Below are 22,947 nucleotides of genomic sequence, written 5' to 3' on the forward strand. Positions count from 1 at the left end.
AACTCCTGACCTCAGGTGATCCACCCACTTCGGCCTCCCAAAGTGCTAGGATTACAGACGTGAGCCACCACGTCCGGCCTCTCATCTGGCTAATTTTTTTGTAGTTTTAGTAGAGACAGGGTTTCACTGTGTTGGCCAGGCTGGTCTCAAACTCCCGGTCTCAGGTGATTCACCCGCCTTGGCCTCCCAAAGTGCTGGAATTTGCAAATGAGGAAACAGCAGTTAGTGGCCTACTGAGGTCACTTGGTGCAATAGAGTCAGAGCTGAGACTAGATCCCAACCCTGCTTTCTATCTGACTGTGTTCCTGCCACCAGGCCATTCACTTACTTGGTGCCTTGAGTAACCAAGGCAGGTGGAGAAGACATATCGGGTCAAGTCCCAGTTCTGCTCCTACTAGGTATGTGCCAATGGGCAAGCCAGGTGACCTCTTCAGGCCTCAGTTTTCTCATCTGTAAAGTGCCCAGACTAATAACCCTCCCCTCCGCATTGTTGTGAAGATGAGATGCTGTGTATATAGTGCTTGGCACGGTGTGTAGTGAGCACCTCATAAATACTGTTGTGTGTTACAGGAATTTAATAGAAAGACACTCACATATAATAGAGTAAGATAGAGTAGGTCTTTTTGTTTTTTTGAGACAGAGTCTCACTCTGTGGTCCAGGCTGGAGTGCAGTGGTGCAGTCTTGGCTCACTGCAACCTCTGCCTCTCCGGTTCAAGTGATTCTCCTGCCTCAGCCTCCCAAGTAGCTGGGATTACAGGTGCATGCCACCACACCTGGCTAATTTTGTATTTTTAGTAGAGATGGGGTTTCACCATATTGGCCAGGCTGGTCTCGAACTCCTGGCCTCAAGTGATCTGCCTGCCTCAGCCTCCCAAAGTGCTGGGATTACAGGCATAAGCCAACATACCTGGCCAGACCTAGGTCTTGAATCACAGTGTTCAGAGCACAGGTGGGGTTCCTTCCACCATATCAGGCTGCCTGCTTTAGGGAAGAAGCTGAAAAATCATATTCCCCCTGAACTTTCCAGAGAGAAAGGAGAGAAGATTTTGGACAAAGGCTGCCCGGGGAATGTTGTGCATGGCAGAGGGTGAAGGGCGAGATGAAGCGTCTGGCCACCAAGTAGACAGGGCTAGCGCTCCTCTGTCTGGTGTTCTGATTTGGCACTTCATGCTGGAACTTTACTTAGTGGTCTATCATGAGACACTGGGGCCACTGTCTTTGCTGGGGAAGTGAGTCCATGTGTGTCTCAATCTGCAGACAACTAGAGGTAGCCCCTGTCTCCATTCCCCAGGCTTTTGTGAAGCAGGGTACAGGTTGAAGTCAGTATATTTGAGTCAGTAAATATTCTTTGAGGGAGCAAACATTGAATGTCTAACTGCGTGCATATAAATTTGTTGTCTCGTTTTGATCTCTCAGCAGCCCTGTGAGGTGCGTGCTGCTGCACCTCAAAAGAGGAAACGGGCTGGGTGCGGTAGCTCACACCTGTAATCCCAGCACTTTGGGAGGTTGAGATGGGAGGATGGATTGCTTGAGGCCAGGAGTTTGAGACCAGCCTGGTCAACATGACAAAACCCCTTCTCTTTAAAATAAAAGAGAAAAGTGAGGCTTGAGGGGGCAGAGCTTGCCCAAAGACAGCAGTGAGAACCCTCTGCAGCAGTCACGTGTGTGTATGTGTGCGCGTATGTGAGTGCCTGTTCGTGCGTGAATGTGCACGTGTGTGTGCATGTAAGTGTGTGTGTGTGCCCCCACAAGGCTTCTGGGTGGCTTCTGAAATGGGGCAGGAGACACAGGAGCAGTTAAGCACCTTTATCCTTCCAGCCCTTATCCTGCCTGCCATGCACCCCTCTACACTTGCTCCCCTCCTTCTCCCTGGATCTGTCAGCTCTCTCTCCTCTGGGGGACCAGAGGGACCCTTTGGTGCGTGCCAGGAGAAGCAGCAGCAGCAGCCAGCAGTTTAGGCTGAAGTGGAGGATGGAGTGGATGCCAGACTCCTCCTGCTCACATCCACCCTCGGCTCCCTGCCTGCGGCTCCCTGGAGACTCCTGGGCTTCATGGCCATGACTCTGCTTCAGTCCCCAGGCGGCTTCAGTCCCCAGGCTTCAGTCCGCAGTCGGCTGTCAGGCTGGGTCAGATGAGTCATCATGGATGTTACATCTGCTCCTCCCGGGTACCCAAGGGCCTCTGAGTCACAGCCCCCTGCCCCGCCCCCCCCGCAGCCCCTTCAGTGGCCTAGGAAAGGCAGGGGCCGTTCTGGAATGGGGAGAGAGCCGTCTGTGTGCCTGGGAGGCCTTGTGAGGAGGTCAGAAGGAGAAGGGGCCTGCAGGAGTCCCCCAGGGGCAGCTGTCATGGTGGGAAGTAATAGGCCCAGTGGAGAAGGAAGGGGTGAGGTCACTTCTTCCCCTCACTGTCCAGGTGTTGGGGAGCTGGGTGGTTTTCTGGAAGCATGCCAATTGTCGAGGGCTTGGCCTGAGTTCAGGCCAGGATGCCTGTCTCTCCCTAATCATCCTGCCCACCCCCATCCTAGGATTCAGCTGTTTGACTTGGGGCAAGAGGGATGCTCAGGAGCCTGCCTGGGGCTTTTGGGAGAAGCTCCATGAGAGGGCTGAGCTGCTTTCCCCACCTCTCTGTGGTGGCAGCTGAGGGAGCAGAAATAATACAACTGGGGATCCCAGAATCTAGAGACTTCTCCAGCTGTCAGGGGCCTGGCCTGGCCAGATCCCAGGGGAATGGGGGTCTCAAGGGCCCCTCATGCCTCCATCTGGGGAGACTGGAAGAAGGAGGGGTCAGAACCTGGTTTTAGGAGCTGGTCTCTCTCCTTCCCACAGAGGCTTGAGGTCTCTGAAAACCCTCTCCCAGCCCCAGCTAGAAGCAGGCCAGACTGCCCCGGTCCACCCCTTCCGGAGTTCCCTGGACAAGGGGCACGTCTCTGAGTACCTCAATTTCTGTATCTGTTAAATGGGACGAACCAGACTTACTCCAGGGTTGGCATGAGAACAAAACAACAACAACAAAAAAATTGTGAAAATCAGTATTTTAAAGAGTCAGGGAAAGGGTGTGAGGTGGTTTTCTCTATGGGTAAATTAGCATCCTCATTTGCAAGAAAGCAGAAGTTGGAAGAGAAAGCTGCTACTTCCCTAACCACCCCCTGACCTCAGCAGCTGCAGCCTGGACCTAATTTGCCGGGCTGTAAATATCCATGAATGGGCCAGAGTTCCCTGGGGCTCTGGCCGTTGGGTGGGGAGAGCTCCGCTGAACCATAAACCCCCTGGGCAGCCTCGTTAATTCTGCTCTGCTCAGCAGCCGGGTAATGAGGCAGGGGGCCTGCAGATGAGCCACGGTAACCCCCACCACCATCCACCAGAGGGGAGGGACAGCCACCTGCACCTACTCCAGCCCTAGCACACGCGCCTGTGCTCATTTCCCAGGGCTCGTTCTGCCTTGGTGAACTAGGAGAAGACAGTGGGGACCCGGGCGGGAACCCGCTCTACATCCCAGATCTCCACCTTCCTTACCCAAGAGGTCTTCACCCTGGTGGCAGCTGGTTTGTTGGCCCCAGGTGCTGCCTTTGAGGTCCTTGAAAGTACTCACACCCCTCCCTGAGGTTCTGGGCCTGTCTAGATTGTGGACAGGGAGGGGGTCCTCCTGGGAGAGAGAATTCAAGCCTTGGAGGCAGGGACCAGACATGTATTTGTCCTGGAAATGCAGCTGGTGAAAATTAGACATACGTTATAGACACAAGAAGATAGAGGTATTCCCTTCTTTCTCTCATGCTTCCCTGCTACTGGGCAAATTCTGAAGCCTTGACCTGGCTCGCGGGCTGGCAGCGGGGAGGAGAAGACACAGTGCTGCTGTCCTGGGTGCTGAGCAGGCAAATCCCAGCTCCAGCGGAGTTTGCTCCCTGAGAGCTCAGCTCAGCGGCCCCATTAGGCCAGTCACGGACTCCTCAGCCTCTCCTGGGGCCTGGTGTCCCCAGTCAACTCTCAGGCTGAGCCTGTTGCCCACAGACTTCTAGCATTGCTGGAAGACTCCAGCACAGTGTCAGCTGCTTGGAGAGCCTGTGCTACTCATGGGACGAAAGTGAAAGGCTGGTTCTGAACCAGCAGCAAAGGGAAATGTGACTCTGCTATGGACTCATGCCTTGTTCCCAAAGAGTGTTTCATGGGGCATTACTGTGAAAAAATACTACGACCAGAGGTCAAATAGGTTTGAAAAATGCTGGACTGAACAAAATCAGACATGTTTCTCCAGTGTAAGACTTTGCATAATGACCCTCCAAGAGCGTTTCCCCGTTGTAGGACCACAGAACCCTATTTCAGGTACCATCTTGAGCCTGGTATTCCACAGAACACACATGGGGAAACCCTTAACAATCAGCTGGGCATGGTGGCTCACATCTGGAATCCCAGCACTTTGGGAGGCTGAGGCAGGTGGATCACTTGAGGTCGGGAGTTTGAGCCCTGCCTGGTCAGCATGTTGAGACCACATCTCTACCAAAAATACAAACATTAGCCGGGCGTGGTCGTGGGTGCTATAGTCCCAGCTACTCGTGAGGCTAAGGCAGGAAAATCGCTTGAACCTGTGAGGTGGAGATTGCAGTGAGCCAAGATTGCACCACAGCACTCTAGCCTGGGCGACAGCTTGAGACTCCATCTCAAAAAAATAAAAATAAACTAAGGGGCTATGTTTCATTCAACTGAACAAGACGGAGAAAAACAAGGGAGGGCAAGGTGGGACCAGCCAGCACAGTGGAGGAATCCTAAACTATTTCTGTCTTGACCGCAAACTGACTCTCTGACCTGGACCAGTTTATTTTGCTCCTTTTGCCCTCTGCACCTGTTTCCTCATCAAACGAGTGTGATGCCTGGGCCACAGTTGATCCTTAGTGAATATGTGTTAGGTGGACACGTAAGAGGATTGGATGAGGATCTCTCACACTCTCTTTAGCCACAGTACTCTAGTGATGGGAAAGAGTGCAGGCTCTCACCCCTCTGCCTGGGTATGAATACATCTGCACCAATGACCGGCTGTTCACACTTGGGCAACCCAGCTCTTGGTGCCTCAGTTTCCTCTCCTGTAAAATGGAGCTCACAGTGGTATCTACCTATTAGGGTTGCTGTGTGGTTTAAATTGAGGGGACCACTCAAAGTGACCAAGTTAGGACACTTTGAGAGAGAAGGAGCCACTGTAAATCGCACTCAAGGCCAGGCATGGTGGCTCATACCTATAATCCCAGCACTTGAGGAGGCCAAAGTGGGAGGATTGCTTGAGGCCAGGAGTTCAAGACCAGCCTGGGCAACATAGCAAGACCCTATCTCTTAAAAAAAAAAAAAAATTTTTTTTTTTTTTGAAACAGAGTTTCGCTCTTGTTGCCCAGGCTGGAGTGAAATGGCGTGATCTCGGCTCACTGCAACCTCTGCCTCCTGGGTTCAAGCAATTCTCCTGCCTCAGTCTCCCGAGTAGCTGGAACTACAGGCATGTGCCACCACACCTGACTAATTTTTGTATTTTTAGTAGAGACGGGGTTTCACCATGTTGACCAGGATGGTCTCGATCTCTTGACCTCGTGATCTGCCCGCCTCGGCCTCCCAAAGTTCTGCGATTACAGGCGTGAGCCACCGGGCCGGACCCCAAAAAATTTTTTTAAATTTGCCAGGTATAGTAGCACATACCTGTGGTCCCAGCTACTCAGGAAGCCAAAGCAGAAAGATAGCCCAGGAATTCAAGGCTACGGTGAGCTACAGTCACACCACTGCACCCCAGCCTGGGCAACAGAGCAAGATCCTGTTGTTTAACAACAACAATAATAATTTTGCTTGGGCAGCAGGTATATGCCAGGACTGTCACAGAAAAACCAGGATGGGTGGTGGACTGAGGTTTCAGTATCGGGGGTGCCCGATACACACCCCTTACCATGTTGCTGTTCTCTGGGATCGTATGCAGAAAGCCAGCACATGAACTAGCTCTGAGTGGAGCTGCCCTGTCTGAGGTGGGCTGGGGACTGCTCCAGTCCCTCCTCAGCACCTCTGGGCCTGAGAGGCCCCACAGTCCCTAGAACTCTGCAGCGCAGTTTGAAAACTACTGAGTTTCCTCCTGGCTCTCCTGCACTGCAATTTGCCCCTCTCCCCAGTGTTGCCAGGCCCCTTGGACAGCACAGATGTGAATGGCCCCAGCCCTTCCTCACTCCCATGTGGAATTGCCTGCTCTTATCCCAAATGTCCCGTAGCCCCTTAACTGTGCAAAGATTCTGATAGAAGATCGGCTGCCCCCATGGGCTGCCTGAGTTGTGGATTTCTCATTTCCTACCCCCCATTTCCATATGGCACACTTATGTGCACAGGGTGGGTGGCCTCTTTACATCTCCCTGAGAAGAGTTTCTGCTTGATTGATGGAGAAACTGAGTCAGGGTGGTTGAATGAACTACCCAAGATGGCACAGCAGCTGTGAGTGGAGCCTCCTCCTGGAACTCTCTTCCTCCCCTTGCCCCAGATGACAATACAGAGAGAATCTGGTGGGTCAGCTCCCCCACCTAGGTGGGCTGAGCACCCTAGGAAGGGGTCCAGCATGGAGAGCAGGAGATGGCAGAGTGTGTGTGAGGCCTCAGGCTGGGGCAAGCTGTGACCTAGAGGATTAGGGTCGGATGCTGGGTGCTGGTGCGATTAGAGGCCGAGGCAGGTGGGCGGGCCAGCTCCTTCGTGCGCGTCTGTGTCCTCCTGCTCAGGCTGAATGTGAACGTGGCCGCCCCTCCCTCCAGGACGCTGAGCCCTATTCAGGAGGCAGCTTCCAGGACGCTCCCAGGCTCCTAGCTCCCTGATGGGCCCCTGCAGCCCATTCATAGCCCACATTCTAACAGCTGCCCTGACCAGCCCCAGAGCAGCCCGGGTCAGGCCGCCCAGACCCCATCCCAAGCACCTCACTACTAACGTGGGTGAATCTGGGGCACAGAGTGCCTGGAGGAGGGGAGCTTCACGACCAGTGGCACGGTATTAACAAGGAAATTGCGTTGATAGGGCTTGTTTTCCTGAAAGCTCCAAACTTTAGGAAGCTTCCACACTTTAATCTCCCTAATGATCCTATCCGCCTTAAGCAGGCTGTGAAGGAGATGGAAGGGGAGGATGTGTGCCCAGAGAGGGTCGGCCACACCTCCATCACAGTGGGGTGCTCCCAGGTTTGCAGCAAGTGAACCTGGTCTGGTCTCCGAGCCCAGACCCTGGGGAGCTGCTGCCCTGCGAGAGGAAGGTACCCACTTTATAGATGAGGAAACTGTGGCTCAGGAGTTTCCTGTAAATTACACAAACCCTGGTTAGTGGCGGACACAAGCATGAGGTTTGCCTTGTCCCTTGCTGCCCCTGAGTGAGGGGTGCAACCTCTGTTAGAAGTGCCCAGCTTCCTTCTGGGGCAATGGGACTCACTTCTCTCCTGCTTTCTGGGCACTCACGCTCTCTCTGGCTCTCTCCCTGGTTCTTTCTCCCTTTGCCTCCCTTTCTCTCTCCCCCACGCCCCACGCCCACTGTCAGCACCTGCCCTTGCTCTCATCTTCCCAGGAGTGGGGGTCGAAAGGTGTCCTGTGCATTCACGGAGCCCAGGCAGCCGGCCCATTGCTGCCTCTCCCTCCCCCAGCCATCCTCCAGGCATCCCCGAGGCCTCATTATTAGGGTAGCGGTGACCCCCCATTGGCCTGTCTGGCCCTGCCATGAAAGGTAGAGTTTTGGCAGAGAACCGAGGCTCGGCCTGATTCCAGCTTGTTCTCTACTGTCTGGAGCCTGTTACTATGCTCGGGGCAGGGCAGGCAGGCCCTGGTCGGGGGTGGGGGCTTGAGGAGCCACAGGGCAGCCCCTGTCACTAGGACAACAGCAGGGAGCCTTGGAGGGGAAGACGAGGGGAAGAGCAGGTGGTTCTTTGTCTGGAGCCTGATCCCAGTTCCCCCCCACCACACCCCCACCCCACAGCCCTCCCCAGCCTGGAAGGCAGACCCTGGGAGGGGATTGGTGCCTGCTCCTGGGGCAGGCAAAGCCACTGGGCTCCTTCCCCCAGGCCGAGTCAGGAGAGACTGCACAAGCTGTGCCGCTGACTGTGGCCCCCTGCAGCGCCCACTTGGGGCTTCCCAGGACTCCACCTGCTCTTCTCGGCCCGCACCCCCCTCATCTGCCCACCCAGCACAGGAGGGCCAGGCTACTGAGACTCTGTGATGAAGTAGGGGTTGGCCCAGGTGGCTTGCAGAGATGAGAGGGGTCCCAGGCACCAAGGAAATGGCCCCTCCCTGGCTGCCATTGCCACACCACCCCCTCCAAGCTCCATTTCCTTAGCTGAGCAATGAAGGAGGTCAGAGCTGTTGCTGTCCAGGGCTCTTTCCTGCTTTAAAGATCTCTGCCTACGCTAGGGCTGTGAGACTCCGAAAGCCCCTTCCTCTCTTGGGCCCACACTCACCTTTTTGGTCCTTAAATTTTGTTTCTGGGCAGCAGAGCCAGCCCTGGAGCTTGGAGGTCAGTGGCACCTGTCCATGGCTTAGAGGAGTGCCCAGCCGCCTGGACGTGGAATCCTGGCTCTGCTGCTTGCCAGGCAAATCACTTCACCTCTCTGGGCAACTTTTCTGTGCTTCTATTTCCTCATCTGTAAACAGGGACATCGATGGGATCTGCTACACAAGGTTGTTGTAGGGGTTCAAAGACATATCCGTAAAGTGCTTAGAACGGTATTTGGCTCCGGGAAAACATTCAGCAAATATTAAGTGTTTTTATTCTTCAAGATGGTTACTGAGCAACGAGTAGGGAAGTTTCCTGAAATACTTGATGTTGTGAACCAGAGAGATGTCATCCCTGAATCCTGGTATTTTGGCTTGAAGGTGGAAGATGTACAGATTTTAAAATATACCTCGGGGTCAGGTGCAGGGGCTCACGCCTGTAATAGTACTTTGGGAGGCTGAGGCAGGCGGATTGCTTGAGTGATCGAGATCAGCCTGGGCAACACAGAACCCATTGCTACACAAAATTTTTAAAAATTTAAAAGTTAGCTGGTTGTGGTGGCACACAACTGTGATCCCAGCTACTCGAGAGGCTGAGTTGGGAGGATTGCTTGAGCCCGGGAGGTCGAGGCTACAGTGAGCTGTCATGGCACCACTTCACTCCAGCCTGGGTGATGGAGCGAGATCCTGCCTAAAACAGAACAAAACAATAGACCTCATTGGAGACGTCTATCCTTGTTGAATTCTGGGGAGAATTGAAATGGCCCATGACTGGGACTCTTGACTGGCTCTTGGAGTGTCTTAGAAATGCTGCACACAGAGTCCACTTTCCTAAAATCTAGCCTTCACTGGCCATCTAGAAAAGGGGGAAACAGTGGTTTGGTATTCCAGACTCCCTTGTCTCACACACACACGCACCCCACTGTCTGTTTGCTTTTTAAACAACTCACAGCCACATCTCCAGGATTCAGGGGAGTCTTATGTAGGGAGGCATCTGGTGAACAGGAAAGCTCCTGGCACCCAGGAGATGCTTGGTGTTAAAAGTGTTGCTGTGGGCCTTGGGTGGGTTCCATGAGGAAAGAGGGACAGAAATGATAAGGTCTCTGGGAGAGGTGACTAAGATCCTGCCTTTTCTAAGTGAACCGATGAGGCTTTTCGTGGAAAATGAGTGCCTGTCTGTTCATCTGAACACCCACTATTTATTCATCCAACAAATCTTGATTGAGTGCTGATAATGCCAGGCTCTGTGCTAAGCACCGGGTAAGCTGTGATGCCGGCCTGTGAGGTGCCGCGATCCAAGGAGGAGGCAAAAGCAGAGAGACACCAGTGTGGGCTGGAGGCCCAAAGGTCTGGACAGAGCAGGAGGCGCAGTGAGAACAGGCCACACCTGGGGGAGCTTCCAAGAGACGGGGACATCTGAGTAGTCAGGAAGAGTGAGTCGGGAGTGTCCCAGGGAGATAAAGGAAGAAAGGAAATCCCAGGCAGAGGGACCCACATGTGCAAAACTGCAAACAATAAAAGCACGGTGTAAAACACACAGATGCACAACTCATACTCAGGTGTGTGCTCAGACACCCTCCAAAACAATATGAAAACCAGAGCAGAGTGTCTCGGGGAGCCCGGCCAGTCCTGCCTGCCTGCGTGTGTGGGAGGGGCCGTGAGAGGGCGGCCAGGGGCAGAAGGACTTGCAAGGCAGGTCTTCTTGCTCCCCAGGGCCCTCTGGCATCCCCCGGGACTCCCTTTGGCCCTGTCCCCTTTCCCTTTGCCAGTCACAGCTGAAACGTCCTCCTCCTGCTGTCCTCTCCTCTGCCGAGGCCCCAGAAGTTTCTCATCTTCCTGGCTCTTCGTTCGCACTTCCCTCTCCATGGTGAGAGGAGGCAGTTTGACTCTCTGAGCCTCAGTTTTCTCATCCACACGAGATGGTTGCATTGGGTGATCCTGAAGGTCTGCAGGTCCTCTAGGATTCTAAGTGATTGTCATGCCTATGTAGATGTTTCCGGGGTTGGGGTGGGGGGTCCTTGGAAACCTCCCAGACACTGCCTGGGCCTCTGTTGGCCAGGGGATGGGGACTGAGGCCAGTGTGAATGGTGGTGGAGATCGGGGCACCTACATCAGTGTGAAGAGGAGTTGGTGCCCTGCTGACCCCGCTGCTGTCTGCTTTTCCCTCAGTGTGACCCTGAGAACACGGGCTACATCAGCACGGGCAAGTTCCGGAGCCTTCTGGAGAGCCACAGCTCCAAGCTGGACCCGCACAAAAGGGAGGTGCTCCTGGCCCTTGCTGACAGCCATGCGGACGGGCAGATCTGCTACCAGGATTTTGTCAACTTGGTGAGTACTCTGGGGCCCTCGCTACTGGAAGGGACCTATTCGAAGGTTGTGGCTTCCACGTATTTAAAGGATTTAGGCAATTAAAAGGATCTGTTGGCCTGCAGCATTGAAAATGTGCAGGCTTCTGCAGGTGAAAGGACACCACCCAGGACTCGTTTTCTCTTTGTCTCTAGGCTCTGCCCTCTGCAGTGCCAGCCCATCCTCAAAGCAGCGCCTGGCAATTTCAGACCCTCCCATTGTGGCAGCAAAGTGTCTGCAGCTGTTGCAGCTCTCATACCCTCAGGCTGCACCTTGCAGAGGAAAGGGGACACACACACACAAATACACACACACACACACACACGAGAGAGAGAGACAGAGACTGATTGAAATGGATTCTTCTTGTGGTAGCTCTTGCACAAGACCTGGGATTTTTCTCCCCCCAGTTGGCCTGGATTGGGCAGTAGGATGGGTAGATTGACTTAAACCAATCATTGCCCCAACCCTGGAGCTGAGAGTAGGGTCAATTCCACCAAAATGAAGGGCTGGGAGTAGATAGGGTCTTGGTGGCAGAAGAAGGGGCTGGGGAGTGGGGGCCAGGAGGGTCAGTGCAGCACGTGGTAGAGCCAGAGCTCAGCAGATCTGCTCAGCAGATGCCCTGGGCTGCCAAAGGGGCTGGAGAAGGGAGGCCATGAATCCTGTCCAGCGGCCTGGTTATCTCAGAGCAGAGACTCCCCCCTCACTGAGGGTTAATGCTGTGCTATTTCAGTGTCTACTGTGGACTGGGGTTCAGTGGGGTTAAACAGACAGTATTTTACCCACCATGAGATGCAGATGACATCAGTAGAAGCTGTGTGAACAAGCAGGATGAATACAAAACCCATAGTTTTTCACTGGGTTTCCCTATTGGTGAGATGGAGCTGGTTACCTCTCTTCATGTCACCACCCATGGAGGGAGCAAGAGTGAAATGACTTGTGGGAAGCGCCCCAGGTTCCTGGAATTCAAAGGCACCAGTGATGGGGGAGCTGCCATCACTCAAGCCTGTCATTGGGCCTCACGAATTCTCTGATGTGGATGCTCAGGCAGGAGAGAGGTGTCAACAGCCTCTTAGCTGAGGGCCAGCCTTGGCCCGGGGATTGGCATGTAATTATAGGGAGCTGCTGTGGGGCTTTTGGGAGTGGAGGAATCTGCTGCTGTTCAGAGTGGTGCCAGGGAGTAGACCTCATGGAGGGCAAGGGACAGAAGTGAGCTGAGCAGGGAGGGGCACAGTCAGGATTCATAGGATGGGCGGTGGGGGTGAGTCCTGTGACTTGGAGCCCAGTACGACCACCAAAGGCCAGACCAAGGGTTTGAGCCTGCCCAGGCCCATCCATAGCCCCAGCGCCTGTGTGTTTGCTGCAAGAGGCTCTGCTTGGTCATAGGGCACAGTAGGGCATGCAGCGCCCCTGAGTGGCTTCTCTCCAGCCAGGGGTCAGTGGAGCCTCTCTGAGCTCAGGACAGCAAGTTACTTGTTACTGCTGGGATTTCTGTATTCAAATTCTGCACTGGATCTGTATGAGCAGGACTGCCGTGGAGAGCAGACAAAGAAGAAGGAACTCACCAGGGGAAGCTCTCAGTAGGGCAGAGAGCTGAGGACCTGGAGTCTAGCAAACCCGGGTCCTGGTCTGGCTCTGCCTTTGCCACTCACTGGGAAAGAGCCTCTGAACCTGGCTTTTCCCATTTGTAAAATGAAGCCAAAGGATCCCCTCTTTAGGGCTGTTGCAAGGATCAAATAAAGTATTTGAATGTTTTTGATGTCTCTTAATGGTCTTCCACCAGGTAAACTCCTCTGCATCCTTTATGAACCTTTACCTGCCAATCCAGGCAGAGCCCCCGCAGTGCCTTGCCCAGGCTTCTCTCGCAGTACAGACCACCACACTGCGTTACAGCTGAGCAGCCCAGGTAGTCCTGTATGGGTGTGCAGGTTGTATACCGAACGAGGGTGCCTGGCTGAGGGATGATGGAGACTGAAATCTGGCCTGGACTTTGCCCACCAAGGCCTGGCATGGGTGCACCCATCCAGAAGAGACTCCTTTATCTAATTGGCACAACAGCTCCACATGGGCTAGCATGGACTCTGGAGTCAGGCAGTCTGGATTTGAGTCCTGACTTTGTGGTTTACTAAGTAGGAGTCCTCGGGGAAATTACTCACCCTCTCCAAGCTTCAGTTCCCATATTTGTAATGTCGGAATAGTATGGGGCGCCAAATAACCACGATGGCACCCTCTCTTGCTGTGTTTACACTTCTGTCTCCCCTCGTAAGCTCCATGAGACCGAGAGCGTGGTCACGACTGTGCCCAGCACAGCGCTGGGCATGTGAAGGATGCAGGTGGATGGTGAGTGTGTACTCCTGCTAAACCAGCTCCCACCACAGGTCTTCAGGGCTTCTGGGCCCTGTGTGTGTGTGAGTGTGAGTTGTGTGCTCTGCACGCCCCTGTGCATGTGCATCCTCAGGGACTGGGAGAGGGACAGGTAAGAGTGGCCACAAAATAATCTGACAACGTGATTCTGTCTTGGGCTCACAATGTGCACAAGGACCCTAACCCTGGCTTACATTTACAGAGCTCCTGGGCCTTTGAGAAGAACCAGATCCAAGCTTTGTAAGCATGGAGAGGATGGGGATAGGGAATGGTTGGAAAGGGTTCATCTGGGAAGGCCTGCTGGAGGGGGCGAGCTTTCAGCTAGATTTTGACAGTGAGAGACAGCAGAGCTCAGGAATGCAAGGGTTGGGAACCATGCCGATGGATGTTCATACTACCTGGCCTGGTCTGAACCTAGATCCTCCCCAGCCACCTGCCCTCTGACAGGGCCTCCAACCCCTGTGCCATGGTCTGGCCTGGTTCACCTCACCAGCCCATTGGGTTCCTGCCTTCAGGGTTAGCCTGATGTCCACTGCTGGGCCCGGAGTCCCAGAAATACATTGATAATCCCCACACCAGCAACTATGGGACAGCTGAGATGTGGGGTGGGGAGAGCCATGTCTCTAGGATTTCTCTCCATAAGAAGGGTCTAGAGTTGGCCGTGGAGGGCAGGTAGGAGGTAGCAGAGGCCTTAGGAGGCCAGGAGTCAGCAGGGCTACCTCCAGTCTCGGAGTCAGGCTGACTGCTGAGCAAGGCTGCCACAGCTCTACCCAGGATGTGTCAGGGCAGCCTCAGGCCACTGAGGGTAGAGCCGGTCCCCAGGCGGAGCTTTGCAACCAGTCCTTGGGCTTGCTGGGCACTACAGGTCTTGTGAAGGCCCTCAGGAGTGGTGACCTTCCCCAGGCACAGCTTGGGTTTTGGCTCTGGGGGCCTTTCTGCAAACCCATCTAACCAAGGGCTGCCTGCCTCTTTCCAAGATAGTATGTCTGAGGGTGCTACCTCCTGCTCATCCATTGATTCTCACTCAGACTTCACCTCCTCCAGGAAGCCTTCCTTGACCCCCCTTGGGACTGGATTGGGCTCCCTCTTGTGTACTCCCACAGCGGCTATCACTCTGAACTGTGGTTGCTGGTTACTTATCTGTCTTGAGCACCACCATGTCCCTCCCTGTGTCTGGTAATGAGCCTGACACTTAGTAGTTGCTCAGTAAATTGTGATGGACGGGTGATGAATGAATGGATGAAGGAAAGTATTGTGAACACAAATACGGGCTCTGGTGCCTTACTGAGTGTGAACTTGATGGATTCTAAAGCTCTCTGTGCCTCGGTTTACTAATCCAGTAGAATGGGGATGTTTATAGTCCTTATCTAATGGGAAGACTGGTGATCATCAAATAAGCCAAAAGACATGAAGGGCTGAGACTAACCCCTGACACCTAACAAGAGCTTGGTGAATGTTGCTTCTTATTAACTATTATGGGAGAAAGGGAAATGCGGGGTCAGGCCTGGTGTGAGGAACATGCTGGCTGGGAAGGGGATGGGGGCTCTGCTGGGTCCCAGCTCTGACCCTCTCCCAACTCCTTTCCTGCACAGATGAGCAACAAACGTTCCAACAGCTTCCGCCAAGCCATCCTGCAGGGCAACCGCAGGCTAAGCAGCAAGGCCCTGCTGGAGGAGAAGGGGCTGAGCCTCTCGCAGCGACTCATCCGCCATGTGGCCTATGAGACCCTGCCCCGGGAGATTGACCGCAAGTGGTACTATGACAGCTACACCTGCTGCCCCCCACCCTGGTTCATGATCACAGTCACACTGCTGGAGGCAAGCACGAGGTTGGGGAGGGGGTTGCTCTGCCTTGGGGAGTGGCGGGTATGGGGAGAAGAGCCGAGAGGATGACACAGATCATGGGGGAAGAGGGACATTCTTCTCCATTGAAGAATGGATGAAGGATCAAATAACAGTTGTAGGCCGGGCATGGTAGGTGGCTCATGCCTGTAATCCCAGCACTTTGGGAGGCTGAGGCAGGCGGAACACATGAGGTTGGGAGTTCAAGACCAGGCTGACCAACATGAAGAAACCCATCTCTACTAAAAATACAAAATTAGCCGGGTGTGGTGGCTCATGCCTGTAATCTCAGCTACAGGGGAGGCTGAGGCAGGAGAATTGCTTGATCCCAGGAGGCAGAGGTTGCAGTGAGCCAAGATCACACCATCGCACTGCAGCCTGGGCAATGAGCGAAACTCCATCTCAAAATAAATAAATAAATAAATAAATAAAAATAAGAGTTGTATTGCAAGACAGACTTGGTTGCAGTAGATGCCAGTGTTATAACCCTGGACTGCAAAGAGATGTTCCAAAGTTTATTACCTCAAACAATACTGATTGCAGCCAAATCCCCATAGGACCACTGCCCCCCACCCGCCCCAGAACAACAGCAACGAAAACAATGTCATAATTCCATTGACTTGGGGGCTTTAGCCGGGCTGAGTCATTAAAGCCAGTTTATTTAGTTCCTCCTCAGGTGGGTAATGTGGACCAGGCATTTGCTCCATTTTCCCACCTGAAAACTGGAAATAAGCAGACCTGCCCTCCCTCTCCCGGGACACCTCTATTTAAAGTGAGAGAATGGCTGTTGGTGCTTTCTGAACACAAAAGCATCAGGCACACACATCTGGGAGGGACAGGTAAATATGGGCTTAAAATTTTTTTTTTTTTTTTTGAGACGGAGTTTCGCTCTTGTTACCCAGGCTGGAGTGCAATGGCGCGATCTCGGCTCACCGCAACCTCCGCCTCCTGGGTTCAGGCAATTCTCCTGCCTCAGCCTCCCAAGTAGCTGGGACTACAGGCATGCGCCCCCATGCCCAGCTAATTCTTGTATTTTTAGTAGAGACGGGGTTTCACCATGTTGACCAGGATGGTCTCGATCTCTTGACCTCGTAATCCACCCGCCTCGGCCTCCCAAAGTGCTTGGATTATAGGCGTGAGCCACCGTGCCCCGGCCGGCCGGGCTTAACATCTTTAAAAAACATTCTCCCCTTAGGGAATCCTCTGTGCCTATTGTTGTGCTAAATTCCACTGCTTATGCAGCATCATCCAAAGGTACCACTTGCTGTGTTAGTGCCCATGTATGATGAAACTCAATTCTTTTGGCTCCTCCTCTCAGGACCCTGTGCAGCCCACCCCACCTCCAGCTCCTGAACGATGCTTGGCTTCACTTTGGGATTTTATGATCTCCGCTGTTTCCCTTCCAAAGCCACGGGCCTAATTACCGCCTCTGCATATGTTCTTGCAAAGTTCTTGCCTAATCAAACGGCAGGATCGTTAAGCTTGGCGGCATCCTTCTTTTTTTCTAAATCAGAATATCTGGTCTGCAGGCCAGCGTTCCCTGTCTGTTGTTATGGCTTCATCCAAGCACATGTTGAAGTTGCGATTTTTCTGAGATATTCTTGGACTCGTTCTTCAAGCACTAACTGTGTTGGTCTATTTATTAACTTCTATTTGAGGCCCCATAATAACGAGATGCCTTGGAAGCAGGATTTGCTGCCAGGCCACCTGCATGGTGCTAGGTGGACAGAACAGCTCTTCAGAGAGCCCAGGAGAATACAGTTGCCAGGGGCCTAAGCCATTCCCAGGCTGAGTCCACTAATGCTAGTTTCCTTCTCTAAGTGTGTGCCGGGCAGGGAACTAGCTTTTTGTGTAGTTTATCACTTTTAAACCTCATGCCACTCTGAAAGTCTAGGCATTGGTACCCTTTCCAGATAAAGAAACTGAGGGCCAGAGAATTCAGTTTGCCCAAGTTGATCAAAAGGAGTGGATTTTGTGTCCAGACTGGTTCAGGTGAACCTCAGCTATGTAAACTCAAACCACCAATCTAGAAGAAACTGGGAAGTGCTCAAATAGCTGAAGTAACTGCCTCAAAATCCTTGTGCTATAAAACCCAAGGCTTTTGTCTTCTATGCAGTTCTGGTAACCTGGCTTTCGGATTCCATAATGAATGGAAAATAGGAGGGACATGGTAGGAAGCAATGAAGGGGTCCACTACCAGCAAGCAATAAGAAGTAGTAGCCGGCAGCCTGGCAGTGAAGGAAGCGATGAAAGAAAAGTTTAAAGCAGACCTGAATCTTAAAGAAATACAAGAATTGGCTGAGCGTGGTGGCTCACACCTGTAATGCCAGCACTTTGAGAGGTCAAGGCGGGAGGATCTCTTGAGCCCAAGAGTCTGGACAACAAAGTGAGACTCTGTCTCTACAAAAAAATCAAAAAATTAGCCAGGTATGGTGGTGCATGCCTGTGGTCCCAACTACATGGGAGGTTGAGGCCGGAGGGTCGCTTCAGCCCAGGAGGTTGAGGCTGCAGTGAGCTGTGTCCGTGCCATAGCACTCCAGCCTGAGTGACAGAGCAAGACCCTGCCAAAAAGGAAAAAAAAAAAGAAGAGAAAAGAAAAAGGAATACAAGAATTTGGGGCCTTGGCCAGACGCGGTGGCTCATGCCTGTAATCCCAGCACTTTGGGAGGCGAAGGTGGGCGCATCACTTGAGGTCAGGAGTTGAAGACCAGCCTGGCCAAGATGCTGAAGCCCCATCTCTACTAAAAATACAAAAAGTAGCTGGGTGTGGTGGTGGACACCTGTAATCCCAGCTACTCAGGAGGCTGAGGCAGGAGAATCGCTTGAACCTGGGAGGAGGAGGTTGCAGTGAACCAAGGTCGTGCCACTGTACTCCATCCTGGGCCACAGAGCAAGACTCTGTCTCAAAAAAGAAAAAAAAAAGAGTTTGGGGCCTTGAGTGTACAAGCAAAAACATTATCCTGACCGGGCGCAGTGGGTCACGCTTGTAATTCCAGCACTTTGGGAGGCTGAGGCAGGCGAATCATTGAGGTTAAGAGTTCAAGAGCAGCCTGGCCAACATGAATTTAGTAGAAACCCCGTCTCTACTAAAAATACAAAAATTAGCCATGGGTGGTGGCAGGTGCCTGTAATCCATGCGACTCGGAAGGCTGAGGTATGAGACTTCCTTGAACCTGGGAGGCAGAGGTTGTGGTGAGCCGAGATCATGCCACTGCATTCCACTCTGGGTGACAGAGCAAGACTCTGTCTCAAAACAAAACAAAAACAAACAAAAAATGCTATCCTCCTGGGATTGCTGGAGAAAATATCACTCTTATAGCCCAGATCAATACCTGAGATGTTCTTAAACAGTTATGCATATGCCCTGATTAAGAACACAGGGACGTAAATGATACATTTTAGAAGGAGTCCCAGAAAAAAAAGAGTGAAGATAAATATCCTTTTAGAGATTAAACAAGTATGCTTCTGTCACCTGTGCAAAGTCAACTATGGAATGTCGCTGATATGTAGAGAAATTGGAACCCTTGTACACTGTTGGTGGGAAAGTGAAATGGTGCAGCTGCTATGGAAAATAGTCTGCCATTGCCTCAAAAGATTAAACATAGAACTGCCATATGATCCAGCAATTCCACTTCTGAATATATCCCAAAAGAATTGAAAGGGACTGGAAGAGATATTGATACACTCATATTCATAATACTATTCACAATAGTCAAAAGGTAGAAGCAACCCAAGTGTCCATCAGTAGATGAATGAATAAACATGATGTGGTCTATGTTATAGTGGAGGCCGGGCGTGGTGGCTCACGCCTGTAATCCCAGCACTTTGGGAGGCCAAGGCGGGTAGATCACCTGAGGTTGGGAGTTTGAGACCAGCCTGGCCAACATGTTGAAACCCTGTCTCTACTGAAAATACAAAAATTAGCTGGGTGTAGTGATGTGCATCTGTAATCCCAGCTACTCGAGAGGCTGAGGCAAGGGTGGAGGTTGCAGTGAGGTGAGAGCGTGCCACTGCACTCCAGCCTGAGTGAAGGAGCGAGACTCCATCTCAAAGGAAAAAAACAAAGGAAGGGAAGGCTGGGTGCAGTGGCTCACACCTATAATTTCAGCACTTGGGGAGGTAGGAGGATCACTTGAGCCCAGGAGTTCAAGACCAGCCTGGGTAATATAGGGAGACTCCATCTCCACAAAAAGTACAAAAATTAGCCAAGCATGGTGGCACGTGCCTGTAGTCCTAGCTACTCAGGAGACTGAGGTGGAATCATTTGAGCCTGGGAGGTAGAAGTTGCAAGCTGAGATTGCCCCACTGCACTACAGCCTGGGCAACAGAGTGAGATCCTGTCTCAAAAAAAAAAGGAGGGGGAGCATTCTGACACATGCTACAACATGGATAAATCTTGACCATATTATACCAAGTGAAATAAGCCAGACACAAAAAGACAAATTCTGTATGGTTCCACTTATATGAGGTACTTAGAGTAGTCAAATTCATGGAGACGGAAAGTAGAATGATGGTTGCCAGGGTCTGCAGGGAGCAGGGAATGGGGAGTCATTGTTCAGTGGGTACAGAGCTTCAGTTTTGCGAATTAGGAGTTCTATGGATAGATAGTGATGGTAGCACAGCAACATGAATGTCATTTAGTGCCACTGAACTGATTAAGGCCAGGCACAGTGGCTCACGCCTATAATCCCAGCACTTTGGGAGGTTGAGGTGGGCAGGTCACTTGAGGTCAGGAGTTCTAGACCAGCCTGGCCAACGTGGTGAAACCCCACCTTTACTAAAGATACAAAAATCAGCCGGCTGTGGTGGTTCATTCCAGTAATCCCAGATGTTTGGAAGGCTGAGGCAGGAGAATCACTGAACCCAGGAGGCAGAGGTTGCAGTGAGCCAAGATCGCATCATTGCACTTCAGCCTGGGTGACAGAGTGAGACCCTACCTCAAAAATAAAAACCCAAAAAACTGATTAAGATGGTAAATTTTGGCTGGGTGTGGTGGCTCATGCCTGCAATCCCAGCACTTTGGGAGTCCAACGCAGGTGGATCATGAGGTCGAGTGTTCAAGACCAGCCTAGCTAAGATGGTGAAACCCTATCTCTACTAAAAATACAAAAGTTAGCCGGGTGTGGTGGCAGGCACCTGTAATCCCAGCTACTTGGGAGGCTGAGGCAGGAGAATTCCTTGAACCCGGGTGGCAGAGATTGCAGTGAGCCAAGATTATGCCACTGCACTCCAGCCTGGGCAACAGAGTGAGACTCTGTCTCAAAAAAAACAGTAAATAAAAAATAAATAAAAAGATGGTAAATTTTATGTGTATTTCACTACAGTTTTTTAAAAAATCAAGCTGTGTGGAATTTGTCATCTCCTAAGTGGGTGAATGAGTTATTACTGGAATTAAAGTTCCAAATCCTCCAAATCCTTCCTGCTTAGCACTGAGGAAGTGTGGACGAAGAGACCCCGGGACCATGTTGTGGCCATTTAACACAAAATAAGCAAACAGAAGTGGGTGAGGGGTGGCTAAAAGCTCTGTTGGGCACTGGCTATGGGGCATCCCTCTTTCTCTGAGAAAGAAAGATGATAACTTCCTGTAGGGGGTCCCCGTGCTAGTCAGAGCAACAGGAAGTTTCCTGGGTGGTGGGCACCTAGTAACAGGCTCTCTCCATTCTGTGCTGTCATCCAGGTTGCCTTTTTCCTCTACAATGGGGTGTCGCTAGGTCAGTTTGTACTGCAGGTAACTCATCCACGTTACTTGAAGAACTCGCTGGTTTACCACCCACAGCTGCGAGCACAGGCTTGGCGCTACCTGACATACATCTTCATGCATGCAGGGTGAGTACTTGTCGTCTTTTGCTCTGTCAAAAGACCCTACAGAAAAATAAGTGGTCAAGATAGCCTTGGGCCAGGCGCGGTGGCTCACGCCTGTAATCCCAGCACTTTGGGAGGCCGAGGCGGGTGGATTACGAGGTCAAGAGATCGAGACCATCCCGGTCAACATGGTGAAACCCCGTCTCTACTAAAAATACAAAAAGTTAGCTGGGCACGGTGGTGCGTGCCTGTAATCCCAGCTACTCAGGAGGCTGAGGCAGGAGAATTGCCAGAACCCAGGAGGCGGAGGTTGCGGTGAGCCGAGATCGCGCCATTGCACTCCAGCTTGGGTAACAACAGCGAAACTCCGTCTCAAAAAAAAAAAAAAAAAAAAGATAGCCTGGATTGAAATACAGTTTTTGGATTATTTTTATCTGCTTGGACACAGGATTTGAGATGGCTGCTTGAGACTCATTTAATACCAAAATATACAGGTACATTATTGAGAGTGAATGAGAAAGGGAAAAATATATAAGAAGGAAAATGCTAAAAGCCAGCAGTGAGAGAGCACACACATACACAGCGTGTGATTCTATGTATTTGCTAGAGGTGTCTTGAAAATTTGTTCTCAGCTTCCTAGTGGCCAAAGCAAAAAGAGACATCAAGCCACCAGATTCATTGTCCATAATTGTGTGTGAATTCCTCCCAGTGTGGTCTCCATATATATGGAGGGTCTTTTTGAGGAACTCTGGTGATTATTAGAGTTTCCATTTATAGAGCCCTGTAGCCTCTTTGGGGGCTGGAGCACAGTCAGTTCTCATTGGTGCCTCCCACTTCATGATAAGGAACTACCAGCTGGCCAGGTGACCACCCAGGTCCACATCCTCTGAAAAACAGCAGTCTGGAGGCTTTTATGTCGTGGAAGCACTGTGATGGGAGAGGAGAGACCCCAGACACCAGGCCTCTGTGGTGTCTTCTGCAGCCTCTCCAGAGAAGTGAAGGAGCTCACTGTTAGCCTGGGAAAAAACCCTGGGGGTGCCTGGCCCTGGGGGTGGGGAACTGGGAAGGGGGTTACTCTGGCCCCAGTGACACCATCATTCCCATTGCTCAGCAGAAAGACCCACAATGGCCAAGAGGGAGTTGTCCCATGAGCCTCCCTTCCCCTGAGCCTCTAAAGCAGGTTCAAGAGCTAATCCCGAATTGGCTGCACCTGTCGGGGAGGGTGCTTTCAGGTGAAGAGACCTGAATGGACACCTCTGCTCAGGCTGAAGAGGATCGTTGGTACAGGCTGCTTCCCTTGTCTGGTTTGCCCCAGGTTTCGATCTCACAGGGCTAACGAGCATCGGGAGGGTTGTCGTGCTTCACTCACATCCACTCGAGCCAGGGGTGACAACAGACACGGGGCTGCCCTGCCCAGGCAGCCCAAGCCAGTGGCTGCACATGGGTTCGGACTGTCTGCCTTCTTTCCAGGACTGCCCCCTGACCTCTCTTGGTGCCTCAGGGTGAGGAAGGAGAATAACCAAAGCCTCCTTGCTCCATCCTCTGCCTCCTGGAGCCGAAAGCAGTGTGCTCACAGTGGACAGGGCTCAGATGCCCTCAGCTGAGGCCTAGAGGGCTGGCCTGGGCCTTTCTCCAGTAGTTGCTTTGATGGGGCAACGCCTTCCAGGAAGAGTCCTCGGAGGAGTCTCCAGGTCTGTGGATTTTGAGCAGGGGGCTCTTGCCTGGTGCAACAGAGATAGACACAGCAGTAGACAGGAGACAGGGAAAGCTGGCCAGTGTCTAGGGAGGTTGCAGCAAAGTGACCTGTTGGCCGGGCGTATTGGCTCACACCTGTAATCCCAGCATTTTGGGAGGCCAAGGTAGGAGGATCACTTGAGGCCAAGAGTTTGAGATCTGCATGGGCAACATAGTGAGATCCTCTCTCTACAAAAAATAAAAAATTAGCCAAGTCGGGTGGTGCTTGGCTGTAGTCTCAGCTACTCTGGGGGCTGAGGTGGGAGGATCACTTGAGCCCAGGAGGTCAAGGCTACAGTGAGCCAAGATTGCGCTGCTGCACTCCAGCCTGGGAAACAGAGTGAAACCCTGTCTCAAAAAAAAAAAGACCTGAAAAAAAAGTGACCTGTTACTCAGAGACATAC

At 52.2% G+C, this 22,947-nt stretch overlaps 1 protein-coding gene across 7 annotated transcripts in view; it reads left to right on the forward strand.

Moving 5' to 3' along the window:
- Positions 1 to 22,947, forward strand: part of RHBDL3 (rhomboid like 3) — a 63,526-nt gene that overhangs the window by 7,700 nt on the left and 32,879 nt on the right. For 4 of the 7 annotated variants that reach the window (XM_064367683.1, XM_064367685.1, XM_064367684.1 and 1 more), the window contains 3 exons: positions 10,629 to 10,787; positions 14,759 to 14,983; positions 20,685 to 20,833. In XM_064367683.1, the coding sequence (XP_064223753.1) occupies positions 10,629 to 10,787; positions 14,759 to 14,983; positions 20,685 to 20,833 (533 nt within the window). Of the gene's footprint in view, positions 1 to 10,628; positions 10,788 to 11,332; positions 12,709 to 12,769; positions 13,407 to 14,758; positions 14,984 to 20,684; positions 20,834 to 22,947 lie in introns of those variants that run through there. The other 3 variants (XM_064367689.1, XM_064367688.1, XM_064367690.1) reach the window with 3 other exon arrangements.

This window comes from Aotus nancymaae, unplaced genomic scaffold (genome assembly GCF_030222135.1).
Source record: "Aotus nancymaae isolate 86718 unplaced genomic scaffold, 86718_ANA_hifiasm-v0.15.2.pri h1tg000072l, whole genome shotgun sequence".
Lineage (NCBI taxonomy): Eukaryota > Metazoa > Chordata > Mammalia > Primates > Aotidae > Aotus > Aotus nancymaae.